Here is a 24,757-nt window from a genome sequence, read left to right on the forward strand (position 1 = left end):
TTTCTACTTAATTATAAACTTTGTCCTAATTCTGTCCTGGGTTTTAACTATTTAATAATAAAAAAGGAAACATCACAAAAAAACACTTAAAGGTCATGAAAATGAATTAAGATTTAGCAATTCAATGACGCATCCACCGATAAATGCCGATACTGGCCCTTATTTACTTATCGGATCGATACCAAAAATATGCAGTATAACACGCCACTACCTACTTCCCCCTATTTGGCGGGGTCAAACTACATATCCCATCATGCAACCCGCGGCTGCGCGCCTCAACTTCCGGGACACGGGGTTAAAAGCTGGAATGTTTTGGTTTTGAAGTCACAGCCACAGTTTCAGACACTTTGTCTGAACAAGTCTTTAAATTTATGTCACATTAGACTTACTGTCAGCGACACAAATGGACGCTCTGCACCGACACCGCTCACTTTATAAAGGAACGACGCCGCCATGGAAAGAAACGTACCGCAAGGTGACGAACCGTCCGTCTGTTAGCTGCAAGGCTAGCATGTAACAGAGTTTAACATTGTTTCAACATAGTTTAACGTTGTTTAAACGTTGGGCTGTCCTGTGTTTCTCATGTCCTCTGTAGCGCTGTGTCGACAGGCTAAAAAACAGCCGGTCCAGGCTGCTGGAGAGATACCGCCAGATCGAAGACAGCCAGAAGAAAAACTCCGGGGCCTCCATCATCGTCCAGGAGGTGATGGAGGAGGAGTGGACCGCCCTGCAGTCAGAGGACCGGGGACTGCCCTCTCTGTGGGGGCCACAGGGCCTGACAGAGGTCGGTCTCTCTCAGTCTGTAGCTTTGACAGATCAGCTTGTCACAAATGTTCAAAATAAGTCTTAACATGAAGTTTTAAAAAAATCGAGCTGCATTGACTGTCTGCTCTGTTTGCCTCTGGACAGATGTCCAGTGTCATGAATGAACTGTCGGTGCTCGAAGAGATCGAGCAGGAGCTCACGTTTCACGGTAATGCATGTGAACAAAACAAATAGCAGCGTGGTGGAGACATTTCTGCGGACGCACTGGAAATAAAGCTGGACGAGCCTGCTGAGTCAAGTGGTGTGTTCTCTTCTTTGTGCTGCAGAAATGTCCATCATCGAGGAGTACGAGAGGAACCAGCAGTTTGAGCAGCAGTACATATCGTCTGTCGTGGACGGGATGGATGACACGCGTATTATTTGTCCCTTATGTCACATGTGAGTGCCTTTAAACGTTCAACAGCATGAAGTTATACTGTATGTCGTAGAAAATCTGTCACTGCTGGCATGTGTCAGTGGTTGTATTGATAACAAATGTGTTTTTATGAATCAATATTATGTGCACGCATGGAAAAAATAAGTACACCTCCAGATGCCAAAATCCACAGAGCTCTCTGAGGGGGATAAATCTGGCGAAGACTTAAAAAAATGATTGGAAATCAATCATTCCACAGCTCAGAAGATTTCAGACTCTCGCCAACTTGTTGCCAACTTATTTTACTCCTCAAGCCAACTGTAAGAAGCTAAAGGGAGTCGCACAGAACCCCAAAGTGTTATCGCGGGATCTGCTGGTCGCCAGTGCCTGAGTCTGCTATTAGAAACTGACTGCACTTGTTCGCCCTGCCAGGAGAAAACCTTTGCTGTTTGCAAAGAACGTCAACACAAGATCACAGTTTGCCAGTGATTATCAAGGCAGGGGCTGTGTTCTCTGGAATACTGTTCTCTGGATTTAATCACAACAACATGAGACATGTTTGACAAAAAAACAAACATCCCGTTTAACCAGAAGAACCTCATACCTTCTGTAATACATGGCAGTGGCAGTATCATGGTTCAAGTCTGCTTCGCTCCCTCCGGGTCCGGTCAAAGGGTCATTGAATATCACACCGAGGAATGCATGAGGCAGAAGACAAAAGTGAAGATAATGATCCAAAGGACGGCTGGAAATCCCCAAAAGAATGATGGCAAAAGGAAAGCTGGAGGGTTCTGGATGGGAATCCTGTTGAAATGCAGTGGGGAGATTTGAAATGCCTCAAACGTAGCTCAGTTGGAAAACTTCTGCATGGTAGAGAGAGCAAATATTTCTCCCAGTCGCTGTCAGAGACCATCATTGGAAACATTTCCACAAGTTGTTTCTGCCAAAAGGGAGCTGAGCTCACATTGAGTATTAATGTCCACATATGTTTAAAAAATAAAATGCTGTTTGTGTCTTGCAGGAATAACTTGAACATCAACAGCCATTTTGTCTCGTGTACCTGTGGACTATATGTTAACACTAAGGTTTGTGTTAGATTTTCTCATTACAAATGATGGACAAGTAAGGTCATATTACAGGATACCATTTATTTAAAAAAAAAAGAAGAAAAAAGCTGGTGGTTCAGTTCAGTAATTGCTTCATTTGAAATACTTAAAAGCAGCACGTTGTCCACTTTTGTCTTTAGAACCGGAACATCACTCCTGATGTCTTGCAGCATCTCCTGGAGTCCCGGGTGTCGGAGCACATGGAGGACTGTTTGCACAACCCTGTTTTCTCCGTAGCTCCCAACACAGACAGCTCTGCTAACCTGCTCATAAGCTGCAAGGTACAGTATAAGTGTGTGTGTGTGTGTGTGTGTGTGTGTGTGTGTGTGTGTGTGTGTGTGTGTGTGTGTGTGTGTGTGTGTGTGGGCTTGTTGCCCTTGTAATGTTTTCTGCTGCTTCTCTGACCCAGTTCAGTCAGTGTGCCACGCACTAACAGTAGTATCACTTTCTGTTTGTTTTCTCTGCTTTCAGGTGTGTGACTACCTGTCCATTGTGCTGTGAAAGCAGGCGTGCCTTCATGAGTGACTGAACTCGTGAGATCTGATGTTTGAGTTTTCTGTGCTCTCTGTCTATATTTGAAATAAAGATTATTTTTTTTAATATTTAATGTGTGGGTGTTCTTTTTATTGGACTGTACCATTCCACACCCACGGACTCAAAACTCTGACACACACACGTGCACAAATTTTTATTGAAACTAAGAAATTCGAGTTACTTTAATGATAACCGTGTGTATGATTCTATAGTTTTATATATTTCTTTAATCTAGTGCAGCATTTCCCTGTGTTTTCACTGTATATAGTTTCAAACAAATACCAGGAGATACATTTCTCTGCAGAAACATGGGATCAATAGTCATCAATAATTCATCCACACTGAGTGTGTAATCAGCACATAATTATGGCTATTTTGGCTTAATTTGATACTTGACACTCATTTATCAGCCTGTAACAAAAACTAATGGTAGCCCATAGCATAGCTGTCTGAACTGCAGGTCTGAAAGAGATCACCTGTGGTCAGGGCCGGCCGCTGGCATAAGCAGACAATGCGGTTGCTTAGGGCCACAACTGATCTTTGAACAGTTTCAGTTTTCTACACTATTATTTACATTTCACATTATGTTTCTGTTTGTAGCCACTTGCCAACCCTCAAATACAGCAAGAGATTTGATGTTGAATGATCTGTCCATCTCTGTTGTGTGTGTGTTCATTCAGGTATTAGAGGTGTGTGCCACATTAGGAGTTTTTTGGGTCCCACAAACGAAATCTCGTTTAGGGCCACTAAATGCCTGTGGTAACACCGCGAGATTAATCAAGACACACCTGCACATCTCAGACTAATTATCACTCAAACGCGTCCTGTCGTCCACTTTACCGTTGAGCACTAAATGTTCATAAACATATAAACTTCAGAGAGCTTAGCAGCATTAACCCGTCGTTATAAAACAGCAATTTGTCTGAGAAATTACTAAAATTGACGATATATATATATATATATATATATTTTTTTTTGTCTGCGTTTCTTTGCATGTTAGCGCTCGGCATCACCGATAGGGGGCGACATTGCTCCGACGTCTGCGGAGCTACCTGACCGGAAAACAAGCGCGCCGAGCAGAGCGGAGCGGAGCGGAGGCAGGCAGAGAGAGAGGAAAGATGGCAGCCGCGGCAGTGGCTGAGTTTCAGAGAGCACAGTCTCTTCTTGGAACAGACCGGAACGCCTCTATCGATATCTTACACTCAATAGGTAAATATAACCCGCGCCAGGACGCCGCTAGAAAGAGCGCGGCCACACACTCAGACCCTGAAGCCTCATGTGGAGTTAGCATTGATACTGTTAGCCCGTTAGCAGCTAAGCTACGTTAGCTAGCGCAGCGCTGGCCGTGTCTTCTCCTGCTAGCTTGCACGGTGAGTCAGCAGCAGCGGGCTAGCCGGCTAGCGGCATACCGGCTAGCCTATCGTGGGGGGAGCTAACGTTAGCTCAGCCCCCGGCTCATTCATTTTAAACGGGAACTTCGGCTGACAGCTGGCTAGCTGTCGTTAGCATGCAGCCAGCGTTTGTTAGCGGCTGTGCCTCGTCTTGTCAGATGTCAGGCTCGACGGGGAAATGAACGTGAAGCTGAGTTAGCGTCACACGGGTAGCCACAGCGGCTAGTTTATGTTTATTATATGAATTATTAAAGCTTAGCTGTCATTAGCATTTATTGTTTAATATGACAGTAGCGGTATTTAGTTAGCCGCTTGGCTGCTTGCCGTCCAACCCGACCTACTCACAATAACTTGAGTCAAAGCTAGTCTCCAAAGAGTGTAACATCAGCATTTTCATGTCAATACACATTACATCATTACATATATGTGTGTGTGTGTGTGTGTGTGTGTGTTGTAGTGAAGCGGGACATCCAGGAGAGTGATGAGGAGGCGGTGCGTGTTAAAGAGCAGAGCATCCTGGAGCTGGGTGGGCTGCTGGCCAAGACCGGACAGGCTGCAGGTAACTCAGCGTGGTGTTCACATGTGGACTCACTGTTTGCTTTGGACTAGGCATGTAACGATACGCTCAACTCACGACTCCATACGGTTCACGATACGATTTTTTTTTTTTTTTTAATCAAAATGAGCTACAACAAATTCTGACCAAATAAAATGATCTTTTTTATTTGTAGGGAAAAAAATCTCAGGTGCTTTCTTTACAGAAACTCTCAAACAGTTTGTGTTCTCTCATAAAAAAAGTGCAACTTACATCTTAAACAACAAAACACATGACAAATATCTGCTTTCTTTAGAAACAATCTCACAGGTTAGCTGGTGTGTCGCTCTTGAGGGGGCGTAACGTTACTTTGCTTCTCACTGTGGTGGCGGCTGATATGCTGCTGCATGTTGCTTGTGTTGCCACTATATGTTGCAGTCTCTTGCAATATTTACATGCTGTTACATTACTTTGTTTTGTCTGTCCATTTCTCACGGTTGTATTTGTGTATATAGGGAATCTAAAATGCCACCATACAGGTGATTTCTCCTCCTCTATCTCAAAGCTTCCCTCGTTCTGTGCTCCATACCTACGTAGTGACGTAAGTCACGTGACTTGACGTTTAACCAATGAATCACCAACCAGTGACTTTTTTTAAGATAACGTAACCTATTTCTAATTTTTTTACAAACGAAGAAAAAGAACATATCTTACTTCGCACATTCGCCAAGAATCGCAACTCATTGTTTCTGTCAACTGCTGGAGTCGTCACGCATTTGTACCGATTTTTAATCGTGTCACGATGCATCGTTACAACCCAAGTTTAGACACTTTAATATTGTTTAAATAGGTTTTATTTGATTCACACAACAGTGCTGCCTTCAAACTCCAGCCCTGTCACACGAGTTCTGTCCACAGTGCTGAGGTTTGGAGCGTACTACACCGCTGTCATTTGATCTGATAATGTTTGTCAAATGTAAACGTTAAGCGCTCACCTTATCTGCCCTCTTAGCTCAATGAACAGGCTGACTTTTGTTTGTGTGTGTGTGTGTGTGTGTGTGTGTGTGCGCGTGTGCTCTCTCCAGAGCTCGGAGGTCTGCTGAAGTATGTACGGCCCTTCCTCAACTCCATCTCCAAGGCCAAGGCAGCCCGGCTGGTCCGCTCCTTGCTGGACCTGTTCCTGGACATGGAGGCCGCCACGGGTCAGGAGGTCGAGCTCTGTCTGGAGTGCATAGAGTGGGCCAAGGCCGAGAAGAGGACCTTCCTCAGACAGGCACTAGAGGTGAGACTTTGTGTTGTCGCTGGGCTTGTTCGGCTTCCGGAGCGATTCTTTTCATTCACACAGACAACTTGCACCGAGACACCGGGGAATTTTGGGTCAGGATTGGGATGAACTTGTCTGACATCTGTCTGGTTTAGCTAGTGTGAAAAAGTAACTCTGCAACATGAGCTGGAAGAATGGTCCTGTGTTTTGGATTATGATTTCCAACAAGATCAAAACAGAAACCATGAACTTTCTAACTGACTTCCTCGCCTCCTTAGGGTATGAAACGTTGAAGGGACTCCACTGCTCTGCTCTGTTCTTCTTCAGCAGCTGAACTAGACACAGTGAACAAAGCGCGCTTGGTTTAAAGCAGACATGTAGACAGAAGAAGATTGGCTGTTAACTCCACCCGTTATGTTTCATGTCATCTAACAGATGTCCTAAAAATGAGCAACATTATTTCTTTTCATTGTCTTTAATATTTTAAGCTGGTCTGTAAGTGAGTCACAGCTCTGCAGTTTGAAGGGAAGGCGTGATTTCAAATGTGCTACTGAAACCTGTGGCTCAAATTCCTGATTCACTTTGACTTAATGCTTCTTTGGGCTTGTACCAGTAGTTCAAAAACACTTTGTGTCGACACATCCAATAATGAATTAAGGGAGTAAGCAGCACTACTTACTGTGTGCGTATAATGTGACATCATCTATCTGTGTAAGTCTGAAACTGGATATGTTCAGGCTACGTTTCCTAAGAGAACAATGGTAACTGATTGATGTGAAGACTCTTAAACAAACAAGTTGTTCTCTCCTCTCCTCAGGCTCGTCTCATCTCACTGTATTTTGACACAAAGTGCTACCAGGAAGCTCTACAACTCGGTAAGCGTTGAATCTTTTTTTCATAACTTACAGAATGTTCAGAAGTTAAGTGTCAAACTCCTGCACCATCCCAGTTTAGTCTTCATCCTTATTCCAGGCATGAAATTTGAAGGACGGGAGAGTTTTCCATCTATTTGGATCAAATATGAAGTGAACATACAGAAAGTGTCGCATTGACTCTGAACTTCCCGTCTTCCCTCTCCAGGCTCGCAGTTGCTGCAGGAGCTAAAGAAGATGGACGACAAGGCCCTGCTGGTGGAGGTTCAGCTGCTGGAGAGCAAGACGTACCACGCGCTCAGTAACCTGCCCAAGGCTCGCGCCGCCCTCACATCTGCCAGGACGACCGCCAACGCCATCTACTGCCCCCCTAAACTACAAGCAGCTTTAGACATGCAGTCTGGTACGAAGCAGGACCACACAGAGCAGAGTGGTCGGTGAAGGAAGTCTGTTTCAGTTAACCTGACACTCCTCTGTGTGTGTGTTCACAGGGATCATTCACGCAGCGGAGGAGAAAGACTGGAAGACAGCGTACTCCTACTTCTACGAGGCCTTTGAGGGCTACGACTCCATTGACAGCCCCCGAGCCATCACAGCCCTCAAATACATGCTGCTCTGCAAAATCATGCTCAACTTGTGAGTGTCTGTAAAACACAGGCAGCACAGCTCATTTCACACTTCATGTTTTTCATAGAATATCAAGTTTTAAAACGGTTATTGAAAGAAAGTCATTTTTGTCCCGCGGTGTTTGATGCATCTTGTTTCTGTTTCAGGCCAGAGGATGTTCAGGCTCTAATAAGTGGCAAGCTAGCTCTGCGGTATGCCGGCAGACAGGTATCCCTCTCCATTCCTAAAAGTTTCATTTAAACCAGGCCTGTGGAGCTCCGCAGCTCTCCACATGCACACATACTCTGCACTAAGTGTGTGAGGGTCGGTGTGTTTGTCTGCTACGTTATACATGTCAGCATTTCCCGCTAACTCATTTGCTGTGTAGACCTGCCAGTCTTTAGTTCCAAGACCCGAGTACATCTTTAATGAAGTACATGTTGTGTTCATGATGATCCGGGATGGTCAGAGAGTTTAGCTGCTCTGTCCTGTTCTTTTCCCCGAGACACCAAGTTTCTAACAGAGTATCATGCAGCCATGAATTCATATTGACTCTTGTAGGATTCTGGTTTGAAATGAGTCAGCAGGAAAGATAAACAAGAGCAGACCAACTCGAGTAGCTGACAGCTGAGATAGCTCGTTGGCTGTAGCTGATTGTCACCTGCTACAGATGAGAAGCTTTTGTCTACTACGAACCTGTTACTGTGACTGCAACCAGCATTGTTCAGTGTGTCTGTGCTGCCCTGCACATGTAACGTCTTTTCTTTCTCTGCAGACAGACTCACTGAAATGTGTGGCACAAGCCAGCAAGAACCGGTCGCTGGCAGACTTTGAAAAGGTTTGCGTGCGTTGAACGCCATTCAGAATGAAAGCAGCAGTGATTTTTGATTGGATGATGATCATAACGTGTCCTCCTGCCTCTCCTCAAGGCACTAACAGAGTACAAAGCTGAGCTGAGGGATGACCCCATCATCAGCACCCACCTGACCAAACTGTATGACAACCTGCTGGAGCAGAACCTCATCAGGGTCATCGAACCTTTCTCCAGGGTCCAGGTAAAGTCTCTGACATGTGACCAAGGGACAGAGGCACACTAACAATACTTGACAGTGTCTGTATTTAAGTGTCTGTCATTGGTCTTCTCTCCAACAGATAGCACACATTTCCTCCCTCATCAAACTCCCCAAGGTAAGATTCAGTTCATCAGTGTTCAGACTGTCATCACACACGAGCTGTTTTCACTGATTCTGAGTTTGATTGTGTGTGTGCCTCGCAGGGAGACGTGGAGAGGAAATTATCACAGATGATTCTAGACAAGAAGTTTCATGGTACGTCTCCGCTGCAGTCACTGTTTGTTTGTGTCTTCGGCTCAGAACACTTTGTCACATTATCTAAACGAAATGAATGACTGCACCGTTCGTCTTCCTCCACCTGACAGGTATTTTGGACCAAGGCGAAGGCGTGCTGATTGTGTTTGACGAGCCGGTGGTGGACAAGACTTATGAGGCGGCCCTGGAGACCATCCAGAACATGAGCAAAGTGGTCGACTCGCTCTACAACAAAGCCAAGAAGCTAACATAAGGTCAGCCCATGATAGAGCCATGAGGTCTGTGTCTATGAGCGATGAGTCATAAATGACACGGTGCAGTCACCTGAGCATAACGCAGCAGGCTGAGATCCACTTTGGACTATTACAAGTGTCTTGTGCAGAGCTGAAAACAGTAATTGTGCAGTGTAATAGATTACATAGTGAGGTCATCACTTCTCCTTTATCTTAACCTCTGAAGGACGACTTGATGGATCAGTGAGATGACACTTCTTTGTTTTGTTAATGAGTGACTGTTTGGATTCTGCTGGATTGATAGTGAGATGTTCTGTCAGCTCAGACCTGGACTGTGAGACACGCTGCTTTAAACTGCATGTGGGCAGAGTGAACACGTCGGCGCCGTGTGAAACCACTTACTCTGACTCACTCCTTTGTCGTGTCTCACTCGCCGCCTTGAGCCACGACTCTTACCCGAATGCACAGATTTGATTGGCTGAACAGCATGTGACATTCTTTACAACTCCTCAAACTGGTCTGCGAGCCTTTGGGGACGCTGAACCAGCATCGTAAAGTTAGAAGAGAAGAAAGAAAAGCTGCAGTGTTTAAAATAGAAACACTCCGACTCTGCGGGGAGATGCTTCTCTCATATTATAAGACTGGTGACGTTGTCAATATTTCTTGTTGTCAGCTATTCCCATCAAAAGACCAAACCATGGACTGAGCCTGGTACATCTTTCCTCTGGACCACCTCCTGTGCACTGATTTAATGACATCAACATTACATTTAGTTAAATTCAAAATAAAGTCATTGTTGTTCGTTCAGCTCAGTTCCCACAGCCTGTGCAGTAACTTCACATCTGTCAGTCTGAGCACAGTTTGATCATGAAGAGTCATTAGTTGTCACATAACACTCTGACCAGTTTATGAAGTGTATATTAATCCATTCATATCTGTCCAGTAATTGTAAGGCTGCGGCCTGGAGCAGGTTAGCTTAGCTTAGCAAAAACAGACTGGAAACAGGGAGAGTCTCTGTGTGTAACCAAGTGAGGAAATGTGAAACTCTTCAGGCTAACAGCAGCCTCATGTTTCTGTAAACTTCTCCTCCCCCCCTCAGGGAGAGCCAAACCATCGGTCCTCCTTGTTCCGGAGTGACGTGGGCCAGTCAAGACCTCCGTTGATTTATCACTTCAACCCAGGAGGGACGAGGGGAGGAGGAGGAGGAGGAGGAGGAGGAGATTACAAACATTTTAACAACCCAGCAAGCAAACAAACAGACAAACCAGCCGACCACCTGAAGACGACCTCGACAGAACCAACAAACTGAGCGGGTGGAGGGCACCGCTCCTCCTGGTCCCCCTTCAGCCCCACCTCCCCCACCACCACCACCACCCTGCGCTCTCCTCCCATCCCTCTCTACCTTCCAACCTGACCGGGTTGATCTGACACAGCGTGCTCCTCCCTATGGACAAATCCAGGCACTGTGCCCCCTCCTCTCTCCTCCACCACTGGTTTATGTAAAATTGGACAAGCCCCGCCCTGCCCCCCCCATTACCCCCCCTGTTTCTCTCTGCACTGGCCATCAGGGAATCTTGTAATATACCAATAAAAATACATATACAGTACTTATACATACATGTATTATATATAAAAAAAAAAATGGTGGGTCTGTTCTCAGAGTGTAACGGTGGGGGGGGGTTAACGTGGGTTGGTTGGTCTGTCCCCCCCCCCCTCGCCGGACCCTAAATCTGAATGTTTGAATCTGTCCATTTTTCTGCGGTTTTGAAGAATCACATGACATCACCTGACCCCGCCCCCTCCAGTCTCCTCACCTCCTCACTACGACCATCACCTCCCCTCCTTCATTCACAAGGCATTCTGGGATTTGTGGACCACACAGGGAACGCGCTGTCATGTCCACTCGGGACCACGCCACAGAGGACCTCCATCACCACAGTGAAGGAGGGGGTCTCTTAAAGTCCAACTTCCTCTGCCCTGCAGCTCCTACTTCCTGTTTGTATATAACATTGCCAAGCGCCTCTGTTCATCTAAGGCCCAACGTATTCACTCTGTCCTCCCCCACCCCACCCTTTTTTTATAACACGTAAGAACAGAATCGACCTCACCGCCACTGAGAGCTTGGTCAGTCACACAAAGTGCTTTTGACGCTCCGACACGTGACTGGAGAGGGAACTCTGCGTTCTGAGACGCAACGATTTGTCCGTGCAGAAAGAGAGGGCGCGTTTCGCTGAAGAAAATCAAGCTGTACATTTCTGGGAACTTCATTTTGCAAGGACTCGAGGGTTTACCATATATGACATAGAGAAAGACAAACGCTAATAAAAAAATGAAACCTGTAAGTTGTGTGATTTCAGGAATCTGGAGATGAACATGTGTGTCAGGGTTTTTGTCTTTGCTTCATGAAGCTTCAAGGATTTCAAATGGAGTTGGAGAGTGATGACTCACTAAATAACTTCAAACTTGTATTCATAACTATGTTAGTTCCAGCTACATTAGTGTAAAATGACCTAAAAATAACAATAGTTTTCGAAGGAGCCTTTTATACCTAGAGATGTCACAGGTCCTCTTCCGGAGAACCGCTGGTTTTGAACGGCTACTGTTTCTACAGTAGCCCAGAACGGACAAACTAAACACCGGCTTTAATCCTTTAACATTTTAGACACGGTTCTTGCCACTGTAGTGTTTCTCCTTAATGCTAGGAGAGCATGACACAGGGAGATTGGGTCTGAAGCACACATTGTGACTGAGAATTCATGAAAAGCAACCGCTGAAATCACAATAAATGGTCAACATAGAGTTAGATTAATGGTCGAAGGAGGTCAAAATAAATGCTTTGAATACTAATCTGAAAGTACAAATGCTTCATGTAAGATAAGAAACTTAATACAAGACAAGTAAAGACTCATAAATAAGAAATAAATAGGAAGTCATGAAGTCATGCTGCTGTTAAAGAGTGACAGCTGTTGGAATGAAGGACTTGTGGTAGATCGATGAAGGAGCTGTTTAAGGCCTCCACAGTGTGATGCAGGAGGTGAGAGGAGGAGTTCATGATGGATGTCAGCTCTGCTAAAGTGTAGTGAACAAAGTAATAGTCGGACAAATGCAAAACTGACCAAATCTTTTAAACAAACTATGTTTTATATCAGTCATCTGTCTTAAAACAACGTCCGCTTCATTATTGCTTGAAATAAAGACATTTGGAACATGAAGGATGGTGCTGATGAAGGTGTAAACATCTGGATTCACTGCTTTACACAAGAAAATAGACACGATCAAGAAAATACACGGAAAGACTTTTAACCTGAATCAGTGTTTATTGATCAGAGGTTGACTCATTTCTTCTCAGTTGACCTGCTGGTTTAACAGCTCACCTCATGTCTCAATATTTCCTGAGAACTTCATTTTCAAGTCTGAGTCTCAACAGTGACACCTAGTGGCCAGACTTTCTCACATAGCCTGAATTAAACTCCAAACTATCAGTGACATGGAAACTTCTCTGCACTGTGTGCTTTTATTTGGCGTTTTTTCAGAAATGTCTCTTTTTCCACATGGAAATGACTGTAAGTGACTCTTAACTCCCTTTTAAAGTCTCTCTTGCAGTCAGGTGCTGGGTGGTATAGTCTCGTGTGTGGTGTCACCTGCACTGACTCTTTAGGAATGTAACATCCACCTAATGTTTATGGTGGCTCCTCTTCTTTGTCTCTTCCCTGAGGCATGGGAGAAGCCCGGGGCTCGAGTCAACACATGTAAAGCAGGAAAAGCCCCCTTTTCTTTTTAAATGAGTCTTGATTAAGTGTAAATAACTCCCAACACGGTTCGACAACAGCACCCTGGGTCTGGATCTGCATGTGAATGGCAGGCAGCGCCGTAAAGCTAATGCGTAAACACTCCTTATCACAACACCATTATGCGCGGGTTCAATCTTTATCTCCTCTGCTGAGGATCTCGTGTGTGCTCGTTAGGTCTACAGGATATGTTGGAAGGCGAATGTTAGTTGGAAGACTTTACGGGCTTGCCAACTGTTTATGCGCTCTGGTGCAGGCCCGAGGAGAGGCTTACTGGAGGTTTCTGTGGGGAGAAGAAGGGAGCCAGACAGGCGACAGTCAGCACTGTCTTGGCCTCGGGGCAGAGGCAGGGAGCGAGCATGCGAGCCAATGAGAAGGAGGCTTGGCTCAGCTCGGCGCGCCCTGTAATTACGAGCTCTAGTTGGGTTGGGCGCCGCCACGGTGGACAGCCCTGCTGCTGCGTTAAGGGAGTTTGGGAACGCCAGCTCCAGACTGTGAGGACTGCTCAACACTGCTGCTTTACAGTTTAAGAGCAAACACACACATACACACACACAGGAAAAAAGTCCTAAGAATGAACGGACAATCCTCACCTGTCTTCGAGGAGAAGAAACCTTCCCTCCCTGTGGCTGGAAGCTCCATCTCGGCCACCAAGGATTCTCCGACCCTGCCGGAGTCTTCAACCACAGACATGGGCTTCTACAGCGGGCAGAGCGCGCTGCACGGCTCGCAGGATTTCTACCAGGCGCAGCAGTCGTACTCGGCTCAACACATGAACCCGTACGCGTACCACCACTACAACGGGATGGGTCCAGGCGGTGCCTACCCGGTTGGCAAAGCAGAATACCCGTACCCTCACGCAGCGTACAGAGAGCACGGCGCGTTCAGCAGGGACGTCCAGTCAACGCTGCAGGACGCAGGTAAGTTGAAACTTTGACTGATCACTGATCAGATTGAATTAGATTTTTGAAGAAATGTAAGGTGAAACATATCGAGGTCCTTCTCGCACACACAGCTCTGTAACACATCATCACCACCTTTGTCCAGGAACGGGAAAGCCACATTGACCACCTGAGGCTGATGTATGGCAAGTGCTCATGTCTAGCCACATAAGCCCGGTAATTGCACATCAGTTTTACGCACGGCTGAAAACTGAAGTTGATTTATCGACTTTATCCACTGCGTCATGTACTCATCTCTTATTATTTTTTTTATTTATCTGATGCTCTCTTCATCTTCAACCTCTAATGAGAAGATATTACAGACATTTAGCCTTTTAGACCTCATTGAAATCACTAAAATAAATGTTTCAGTTCTAATGTTGACTTTGTACCAACAGTATTTCTCTGTTAAACAGCTGGAGAAGCATCTTTATTATCTTGTCAGTTGTAGATGTTCATGAGCAGCAGGAATCAGGGTTTTCAAACTGTAAAGCTTCTTTTAAAAAAGGTGGGGGTGGTGGTTTGTGGGGGGGATTCTGGGCTCTGCAGTAAATATGGGGTGTTAGATGGAGTTTCAGCTACTTCCTCCTGCTAAAAGTACAATCTCCATTTTATCTATCCGGAAGAACTCGACAATAAACCCCCCCTAGGATGTCATTTACCGTGAGCGGAGCGGCATGGCAGGTTTTTATCATTTAATTCTGATCGATTCAAACTGGTTTTAGTGGCTCATCATCTTTGCCATTTTGAGTTTTCCAGAAGAGCTAAAACTGTGGCTCAAAGTTGGAGAGGGGTTCAGGAGAAGGTGGGGTGGTGGAAGAAGAGGTGTCTGAAAAGGAAACGAGATCATTTGAGGCGAGATAAAGATTCAGCCTGGAGGAAAGCCAGGTCAGGAGGAAAATATCTCTGAACCTCATTGTTTTGTTTTTCCATTGTTAGTCACCATAAATGAAGCTGACATGATCATCGTCTTGTCATAGATCTTTAAATTTTTGATTGGAAAATGGAGATCAGCCTTAAATAATAATTTTAAAAAAGCCTTTGGATGGAAGCCATGGCCTCGTTCTAGCCTTTTTAACTTACATCAACATATGTCAGGAATGAAGAGCTAATTTACCATCGAGTAATTAGTTTGTTTAACCTTTTCATTAACCTGAACAGCCACTGCTAAGATAAATAAACTGATGTTGTAATACCGTGTACAAAAATATGGCCTCAAAACTCCCTTATAGGGAATATCATCATATCATATCATATATCATATCATATCATATCAGATCAGGTCTGAGCAGATATTAGAGTTCCAATAAGGTCACTGTAAACCCCACACACAGATCCTACGGTGATATTACAAGAACATAAACTGCAACATTTAGAACAACAAACATCCTTTTGGCTCTTTAAATTTCCTTTAACTCCCGCACAGCCAGACTGTGTTTAAAAACGTCCTCTTTTGGCTCTGTTTCCCCCCCTTTTTTCCAAGCTTGTCTCTGTGCAAACTACAGAGGGAAAAAACAAACTCGACAGACTGGTGTACTGTTTTTGACATTCCAGTTGGGAGTTGACTCCTGGAAATGGCCCCAGGGGACTTTGGCCCACAGCCACGCACATCAGGTGTCACGACATGTCAGTCAGCCTTGGCCTTTGAATCATCCAACGAGGACGGCTCCTTATCATGCAACCGCTGTGGCCACGCCCAAACTAATAAATAAATAAATGAATAGACAAATAGATGACAAAATAAAAGAATAGATAAATGATGACGACATGAGAAAATGCAAATAATACAGGGTCTATTAATACTAACCCGAGTAAAGTGTCCACAAATGGACCCTCGCTCACCCCTAAAGATCTTCTTTCAGATTTTATTCATTAAATTAATTGTTGTAATAATCACACTTTCTAAAATGCTGTTTCAAAGTATATGTACCCACAAAATGAAAATACTAGCTATGCATTCCTTCATTCCTTTTGGTTGGTTCAGAAGCACAGGAATCAACCTTTAACACACCAACGGCGCCTGTAAACTCACCTCTGGGTTACTAAAATTCAGAGAAAAAACACTGAATGTAAAATTAATTATGTAGTAAAGAAATAAAGGTAAAATGAGAAAACAAAACCATTATTGTCTAATAAAATCTTGACCAAATAGTCTCTTTTGAAATACATATATGTTAATTATTAATAAATACTGGAAACAATTTTTAAAATTGGTCTTTAAAAAAAATGAATTCAGATTATTTTTACATATCTTTAGTTAAATCTGTTTAATAAACATCATAAGAAACATGTATATTACATATGTCTAAATGAATAAATACATGAAAGACAAAATGTTTTGTTTTGTTTCCCATCATCCTAAGGTCATAAATCATATATGTGTAGGTGTGTTTGAATATGGTTGGTTGTATATCTAAAAAAAAAAAAGAGATACGAGAATAACAGCATAAACGGGTGCGATGTATACAAGCAGGCCTCAAGGCGACATGAAAAGCACCTATAAATCTCTGTCTCCCTCCCCGGCTGTGGGAGACACTCAGACCAAAATTATAAGTTCAGAGTGCTGGCGGAATTTCTTTGAAATTTCGGGGTTGTAGCGGCCACGGTTATTTTTGTGCTACAGCTTCTCTGCACAAACTGCCCTGCAGAGACCCGATACAAGTTCATCTCATTGTGAAAGAAAAAGACTCGTGTGACAAAGTTTCATATAGGATGTGACATAAAAAAAAAAAAAAAAAAAAAAAAAAAAAAGAAGAAAGAAGAAGAAGGTGGTGACAAGCAAATACAGCAATATTTCACCACTTTTTACTGTTTTTTTTCCCTAGTGAAAGAAGAACCAGACGTGGAGGTTCGGATGGTTAACGGGAAGCCGAAGAAGGTGCGCAAACCCCGGACAATCTACTCCAGCTACCAGCTAGCAGTCCTGCAGAGGAGATTCCAGTCAGCACAGTACCTGGCCCTGCCGGAGCGGGCCGAGCTGGCGGCACAGCTGGGCCTCACACAGACTCAGGTGAGGCTAACATGGAACATCAGTGCAGTTCATTACGGTGATAGAAGATAACAGTGCCGTAAAAATGAGAGAACGCTGTGTTTTGTGAAGAAAAATGAAGTGTGTTCTCTTTTTTTGCACTTAAAGTAGTTTAAGTGTTGAAGCGCTGAAAGGGTTTGAATATTTTTTAATGTTTTTTAATTTATTCTAAGAGCGGTTGAAATCAGTGGAAGTGTGATTGCTAAAAGCCTTTTGATGTTTTAAATTAATCTTCAAGCACTGTAGGAAGCTGAGTTGTCAGACTATAAGTACGGACTTAACATTAGCAACATTTAAGAGTTGGCACTGAAAGTATTTAAAGTGTGAATAGTGCAAGCTGTGAAAAGTAAGAGATGAAAGTTCTTTTAAAGTAATTAAGGATGAAAGAATTTTCACGTGAAGGTGAAGCAGAGATTGTCTGAGTGCACTGAATGTAGTTGAAGTGTCAGTCGACTGATTGTAAGGATCAAATGTCAAATGTCAGTTGGAGTTTCTGGGCTCTCAATTAAAAAAATTCAAAGTAGTTGATGTATAGAGGTTGAAAGCAGAAATTCTCATGTGCCAGGAGATAGCTGAAGTGTTAAAGGGAGTTGAAGTACTGTAAATTTGAAAATATAAAGAGAAAGTGGGATTAGGATTACAGACAACCTTTAAAAGGTATGAAAAATAAATAATACTATGAAAAAATGAAACTAATATAATAATGTACAAAGAGTGATGAAAGTATGAAGTGTATGAAGAGGTTGAAGAGGAAGTGAAAAGCTCCAAAGACGGGAAGAATATTTACACTTTGGACTTTATGAGCAATCTTAAAGCAGCAGGTTATATTCAAATATTATTTGACAGCTCTGATTTGATGCATGAATCTATCTTTACCCGGCTGTGAAGGCAAGATCGAACAAAATGAAGAGTACAATAGAAATCCTGAGGCAGCTCTGCGAGCTGTTACTGTTCTGTCAGCACGGTTTACTCAGTCATTCCCATTCTGCCATAATGATTTACTACAATATGAATTATCTGCGCTTGAGTGATAAAGACAACCCTCGTGGCACGGGCTGTTTTTTATCACGGTTGTTGTGAATCATTGTTCACTGTCGTGGTTGGTTTACATGCACACGCTTTAAGAAAACAAAGGCAGGAACACAATCCACCACAACTTGAAATGTGTGATCGTCATGCCCTCATGGATACAATGTTGTTTATACAGATAACAGGATTACAATATCTCTCATAGTATCATAATGATACTTTTTAAATGAGATGTAAATAATCTATGACATTACCACTGATGACTGATAACAGTTCTAAGATAGTGTCGTGTGCTGTATGGAAGTTAAATATTACTTACTGGATGACTGGTGTAATAGCACTGAAAAATATTTATTATAAAATACTTTTTGCCTTATTTATTTATTTATGGCAATAACTGTAGTTGAGGAGTGGCACAGACTAGTACATTAAACTGAAACGAAAGTGGGTCAGCAAAATAGATATCAAGTTAATAAAGCAGGCCAGGAACTTTCTTTGAAGCTGAGCGACGATCCGAAGTCCAACATTCACTCCCTTTTTAGCTCTGTTTTTGGTCCCCACCGTCCTGAAAAACATATCTGCTTCTGCTAAATGCTCCTCTCTTTTCACCAGCTAGTTGCTAACTTTGCCTGACTGCTGACTGATTTACCAGAACTATTGAACTGAACACAACTGCTGCTGTGACAAGCTTTCTAAAAGTTGCGCATACAGGGAAGAAACCAAAACAATGACAGAGATAAAGAGAATGCACTTCCCATTATGTCCACAGAGTGTTTTTGCGTCTTTCAGCTGTTTTGGTTTCATGGTTCACATCTTTACTGTTCAGTTCACTTTTAGCTCATGTCACAAGACTTAAAATTGGAAATTCTGTTTATTTTGCTTGAGTTTTTTCTTGGTCTTTCACTTCCTCAAGTTGCTTCAACATTTGATTCTCCTCCTTCCAGGTCAAAATTTGGTTCCAGAACCGTCGCTCCAAGTTTAAGAAGCTCTACAAGAACGGAGAGTTTCCACTCGGGGATATTCCTCTTGAACACAGTCCAGACGCCAGCGATTCCATGGCCTGCAACTCTCCTCCATCCCCAGCTGTGTGGGAAAACAACAACAGCAACAGTAACAACAACAACAACAACAACAGCAACAACAACAACAACAACAACAGCAGCAGCAGCAACAACACGAACAGCAGCAGCAACATCAAGACTAATGCAATGATGGATCCTACCAGCAGAGGGCAGGGTCCCTATCAGCCTCCAGTCGATTCCTCGCCCGCCTGCATGGGAGATTACACACACCAGAACTGGTACCAGCAGCAGGGTGGACATTTAGGTCTGCCACAGACGGGCCCGACGCACCACACACCATCAACAGCACAGGCAGCCACGCAGAGCATGGGAGCCGTCTACTGACGCTGAACACACAGACACACACATCAGTGATGTTTCACTGGAGCCCAGCGCTTAAACACAGGGGGTATTTTTTCTTTTTCTTTTTGTTGGATGAGTGCTGAAACACCTGACATTGATCATCAGACACGAGTCATGACTGTAAAAACCTGACACACGTGTTGTAAAACAGGCTTCTCTACAGTAAATGTGGAGTAAAAACAAGTGCTGGCCTTACATAACCATGTCGTCTTCAGCTCTCGAGTTTATGAACTCATAACATTGAGGTTATAGCGCAGATTAGGGTGATGGAGGTGGGTTTTATGCTGAGACTGATACTGATTTTGAATATTTAATATTTTGACCATATTTATACCAAAGCTGCATTGATTCAGTCATTCCCTTAAAAGGTTCTCCTAAAAACAGGCCTCACACTGCATCTTCACTCTAAAACCCAATACTACTGAGATTGTTCTGGGCTTTGCAGAAAATCCGAGCCGACCACGCCAGCACGGGGAACTTTAGGCTACGCAAGGCTTTAAATTTGAAAAGTGTTTGAGGTAGCTGTGGTCAGAGGTGAACAACACTGAAAGGCTGATAACCTTTTAAAATAAAACATCAATATGCACCAGGAGACAAACTGTGGAGGGACACTGAAAAGATCCCTGAGAGGGATTTAGAATCTAGGTTCCACGAGGAATATAATGTGAGAACATCATCATCATGGATCCAGTGGATGATTTGCTTCTGTACTTCCAACATATATTATTTTACCTTTCCAATCAATGTTTGCATCCATATTTTTTATTTTTGTCTAAAGGGTTTTATTTTCTATGAAATGCACCTGAAGCAGATAACAGCAGGAGAACTGTTTGCGAACTGTGTCAGCTCGAGCTTGTGCTCTCGCTGTTGAAGTGAGGCTGGGATTAAAAAAACATACAACAATGGGCAGGAGTGTCACGTTGTACGAAGCCTTTTGTGGCTTGTGTTCTGATGTCTCCTAATCTGTGCGAACAGAAAAAAAAACGCCTCATGAAGTTACGTATTTCACACAGGCATCTGCTTCAAAGTCAGATCCCAGGACATGTAACTGTAACTGATGTGCTTTTAATTACTTGTCTGTCATTTGTCAGCGTCTCTCCGACACGTTTTTCAAAATATTATAATAATGTCGGCATCCGCAGTCATTTGGCAGATTGGCCCTTGGCGTTGGAGGACGATGTCGCAGTGATTGAAAGAAAACAAAAGGGCGAACCTGTTTTTCTGCTGATGATTTCTGCCAATAAACCCGATGTTGGACAAGAGAGAGGCACAAGGTAACAAATATGACATGTTACATCCTGAAGTATGTGCAGCAGTCATAAAATTCAGTTCAGATCTGAGCCAGGCAGTGTGTAGCTGAAATGTCGATCTGATAAATTAGAATCAAACACGGGGCTCGACGAACATTTTGTTGATCTGTTTATTCATTCACAATATGATCACTGAGAACTTTGCCTCCTGTGCAACTTATACTCTGATTATAGTAATCCGTCAAACAGCCCTCGGGGGATTCAGTCTCACTTTGAAAAAGTTGTGAGATTCACGAGAGACACATTTAAAAAGAAAAAACAGGCAAAATTGAAGTTGAAGTATTAGCCAAGCTCCAAAAACACTGCATCCTACAACTCCCATAATGCAACCTGGTAGCATCTTTTATTTAGACCCTCCTTGCTTGACAAAAGGCCACGTCTTCAAACTCCATGTTAACTTTTTAACGCAGGCTTTTTGTCAGAAATTTGAAATCTCCGACCCTAAACCGAGCTGATGATGTCACTACGACATGGTATCGCCATGACATCATCAGCGTAATTTTCCCAGACTCGACAAAGCTCCTCCAGAGAGCCACAGAAGACGTCACAGAGCCTGTTTTCACAGGCTGCCGTACTGACGGGTAAATTGATCCTCATGGGTAAAATTGTTGGAGTTGGCCCTTTAAGTCCTGATTACAAACACACTCGAAGGCCCCGACCTTTAAAATAAGCATCTAGAGCGAGCTGGTGCTAAAACATCGAGAAAGAAGTTGTATATATTCTGTTAACACACGTGCTGTACTCAGGTCTTTTATTTATAGTGTCAACTTTAGATCAAAAGTGGCACGGCGGTCTGTGCCTTAGCATTTTTATTGTCAGAAAATTATAACAAAAAAAATAAAAATGTCTATATTTGAATCAGCTACCAGTGTATTATTGTGTGTGTGTGTGTGTGTGTGTGTGTGTGTGTGTGTGTGCGCGTGTGTGTGCGTGTAAGTGTAAGTGCGGTACAAAGGCGTTGAAAGTTTGCTGACGGTGCTTTCCTGGTGTGCCTGTCAGAGTGAGTCAGACAACAGATACAGGTTGCACCCATCTATATATTATACACACACACACACACACACACACACACACAGGGTGCGTGTAAAGGAGGCTGTGGGAGGTGACAGTGTAGCAGACACTCTGGAGTCTCTGGATACTAATAACACACCGCTGACACAGGGAGAGACGGGTGTATACTGCTTTCATGTGGCACACAGAAAGGGGAGGAGTGTGTGTGTGTGTGTGTGTGTGTGTGTGTGTGTGTGTGTGTGTGTGTGTGTGTGTGTGTGTGTGACACAAACAAAATGCTCTCAACTCTCTGAACCAACCAAACCCACAGGTTAGCTAACAAAAAGAGGGCGTGCTGAGAAAGAAGAAGAAGAAAAAAAAAGACACTCGGATATGGATACTTTGAAACACTGTCACAGACCTTTGATCACTCACATGTTGGTGATGTGGTTTGGTCATTTAAAGGAATAGTTAGTGAAGCTACAGCCAGCAGCTGCTTAGAATAGCTGAGTTTAGCATAAAGACTGGAACTAAAGAGAAACATGAAATGTTGACTTTAATTCTATTTATTTTGTCAACAGATTCAATGTAATAGTTGACAAAATAAATGTAAAGTTCTCGAGGTCTTGCCGTCACCACATCGGCCTGTGTAGATTCCAGGAAGTTAATTTGCCCGACCGGGAAAGTACACAACATACACTGCCCTCAAACCGCTATCTGCAGATATCACACTTTGTATTTCCTCATACAACGTGTTCATTAGTTTAGATCAGGTTTAGAGGTGATGATGAACTGATGTGTTACTTGTCATGTCATACAGACAAGACATTGGTTATTATCTTCTAGGCAAGAAATCGAAAAAGCATATCTCCCCAAAATACTATATCTTTAAATCATATAGAGTCTCATAAGTCATTATCTTTTTTTTAAAGATTTTTTCTTGTTTCCCTTTTTTAAGCTTTATTTTGACAGAGACAGCTGAAGAGTGACAGGAATGTGGAGAGAGAGACGGGGAATGACATGCAGCAAAGAGCCACAGGTCGGATTCGAACCCTGGGCTGCTGCTGAGCTTTCGTACATGAGGCGGATGCCAGGACTTTGGGAAGCTGCCAGTCATTGTACTCCCGTATTGTTGTTCACTAACCGTAAATCTTCACAAGAACACAAGTTATTTATTTTGTTTCTCTTAATGTCACGGTTATGTATCTGTAGATGTATCGAAACCAAATGACACAAAACTAGATGCTGCGCTGTCATTGTGTTGTAGATTTCCAGCTTGCATGGACCGTGCTGCTGATTTGCAGATATCTGGAAGAAAACAAAAGACTAAAAAAGTTTCTGTGTGTCTGCATAGATTTAAGTAATATTTGAATAACAGTAGAGCATGAACTGCAGCTGTACTCGCACGTCAGGTCCACGGTAGTAGACATGGACACATTCAGGACAGAAAACCTGGATGAGAGTGTGGAGGGGGGTTGAGTAGGTCTTCAGCTGCAGGAGACAGAGAGGTGTGTGGACGGCTCAGGAGGGCAGTGCCAGGTGAGTTGGGTGACACAGCTGGAGCTTCTTGTCTGATCACTCTGTCCTATTTAATGCAGTAGCCCGCTGGACTGACACAGCATGTTTATATGAGATGAACTTTTATTAATGAACGTGTGCATTAGAAGAGACATGAGAGAATTATTTGCTGTATTGAAGTGTGTCTGGATAGAGTTTATCGGATTGCACTGTCCTGCCTGTGATTGTGCTAAACCCATGGTGGCAGCAAGACCTGCTACAAAGTACAAAGTAGACAAAGTATCTCTTCATGAACCTGGCAGAGGAACTCATTGTGTTTATTTCAAAGACCCTGGACACTCCCAGATACGTTCAGTTTGAACAACTAAAAACTCTGGCTTCATCCAGACACATCTTCAGGCTTGCTTATCTTTTTGAAACAGTTCGAGTTAATGCACATTCAACCATGCTCTGTGTTGGCATCAACCCAAACTACTCAACCATCTAACCAACCTCTGCCTCTTCAGAAAAATGGAAAATAGCAATAAAATTCATTTAAAGGCTCAAAGATGACACTAGATTTGGACCCACATATGTTTATCTTATCTACTGAATGCATAGACACATGTTGATGTGAGCATGAAGGAATTTGGTTTTACCGTTACTTGACCTAATGATTATCCACTCAACACAGCTCGCTACATTTTCTCACTGACAGTAAAAAGAATGAACAGCGTAAATGTGCTTGTAGTTTTCTGAAGAGCGGTTTTAAAGCTCAGAATATGCTGCTCTGGTTGGTAGTCCTGCCTCTTCCAGCTCCCAACTAATCTAAAAATCCATAATGATGTGGATTACCGGGGGACCTGAGGCTATAGAGGCTAAACCGTTTTTCGTACCAGGCTGTAAACATATTTCTGCTGTGAAGTTAGACATTTTAACATGGGAGGTTAGCCAACCTCAAGTGGTTGCTTGAGGAATTGTAGTTTTTGGCACTTCCACATTGGCTTCATTTCTCGGCCACAGAGGTTGGTGCTTGGTTTTTCTCCACCTTGGGTTAGCAAAAACAACAATTGCCTAAGTTATTGGTTATTGGTCAAATCAAGACACCAAGCTGGAGTACAAGGCAAAGGCAGCATGTTGTGCTTTTATAGAAGATGAAATAATGTTTTAGCCTCTCTAGTAGCATGGCTGTAAGAAATGACAATGTCCAGGCTGTTGGTCGGTCTACTACTCGGGTCAAGAATGTAATCTCAACAACTATCAGATGGACTACCAGGACATTCTGTCCCTGAATATACAATAACTGTTGGATATATTGATACATGCTCAAAATCCTATCAGGATAAATTGCACCACCATCAGGTCAAAGTTCCAATTTGTCCAATTCTACAAAACTAATGACATGCGAATGTGTGTGGTATGGTGAACATGGTGTAAACAGTATATCTGCTTAAAATCAACATGTTAGCTTGACTGTATTGCTTCATACAAAGTCCAGGATGTGCGTGTGGGACCTTTTTTCCATGACCAGGACTGTAAAATGATACACACCAGCTTTAAAAGTGTGATCAAGAAACAAATGTGACTTGCAGTATGGAAGGGCAAACAGACACCCACATTATCATATCATGTTCGCCTGAACCCACAAGTGTGCAGGGTGTGGATCCTAGACCACAGATCCAGTAGGCCGCCTTCCATGTT

The 24,757-nt window shown here is 43.3% G+C and overlaps 3 protein-coding genes across 3 annotated transcripts; all 3 read left to right on the plus strand.

Moving 5' to 3' along the window:
- Positions 1-254: 254 nt before the first annotated feature.
- rpain (RPA interacting protein) lies at positions 255-2,893 on the plus strand. Its single transcript, XM_010740784.3, has 7 exons — positions 255-475; positions 596-784; positions 910-973; positions 1,092-1,203; positions 2,202-2,265; positions 2,427-2,567; positions 2,758-2,893. The coding sequence occupies exons 1-7, from the start codon at positions 404-406 to the stop codon at positions 2,785-2,787; spliced, it is 672 nt and encodes a 223-aa protein (XP_010739086.2). The 5' UTR covers positions 255-403; the 3' UTR covers positions 2,788-2,893.
- Positions 2,894-3,861: 968 nt separating this feature from the next.
- Positions 3,862-11,388, plus strand: LOC104926834 (26S proteasome non-ATPase regulatory subunit 11A). The gene is made up of 13 exons (XM_010740785.3): positions 3,862-4,029; positions 4,669-4,770; positions 5,832-6,028; positions 6,828-6,885; positions 7,091-7,285; positions 7,374-7,518; positions 7,656-7,716; positions 8,264-8,326; positions 8,418-8,543; positions 8,641-8,676; positions 8,765-8,816; positions 8,927-9,070; positions 10,149-11,388. Exons 1-12 carry the CDS (start codon positions 3,939-3,941, stop codon positions 9,067-9,069), a joined length of 1,269 nt encoding a protein of 422 aa, XP_010739087.1. The 5' UTR covers positions 3,862-3,938; the 3' UTR covers position 9,070; positions 10,149-11,388.
- Positions 11,389-11,558: 170 nt separating this feature from the next.
- LOC104926836 (homeobox protein Dlx3b) lies at positions 11,559-21,424 on the plus strand. The gene is made up of 3 exons (XM_010740786.3): positions 11,559-13,757; positions 16,604-16,788; positions 18,780-21,424. Exons 1-3 carry the CDS (start codon positions 13,412-13,414, stop codon positions 19,239-19,241), a joined length of 993 nt encoding a protein of 330 aa, XP_010739088.3. The 5' UTR covers positions 11,559-13,411; the 3' UTR covers positions 19,242-21,424.
- The last annotated feature ends 3,333 nt before the right edge of the window (positions 21,425-24,757 follow it).

Source organism: Larimichthys crocea, chromosome XII, assembly GCF_000972845.2.
Source record: "Larimichthys crocea isolate SSNF chromosome XII, L_crocea_2.0, whole genome shotgun sequence".
Classification (NCBI taxonomy): domain Eukaryota; kingdom Metazoa; phylum Chordata; class Actinopteri; family Sciaenidae; genus Larimichthys; species Larimichthys crocea.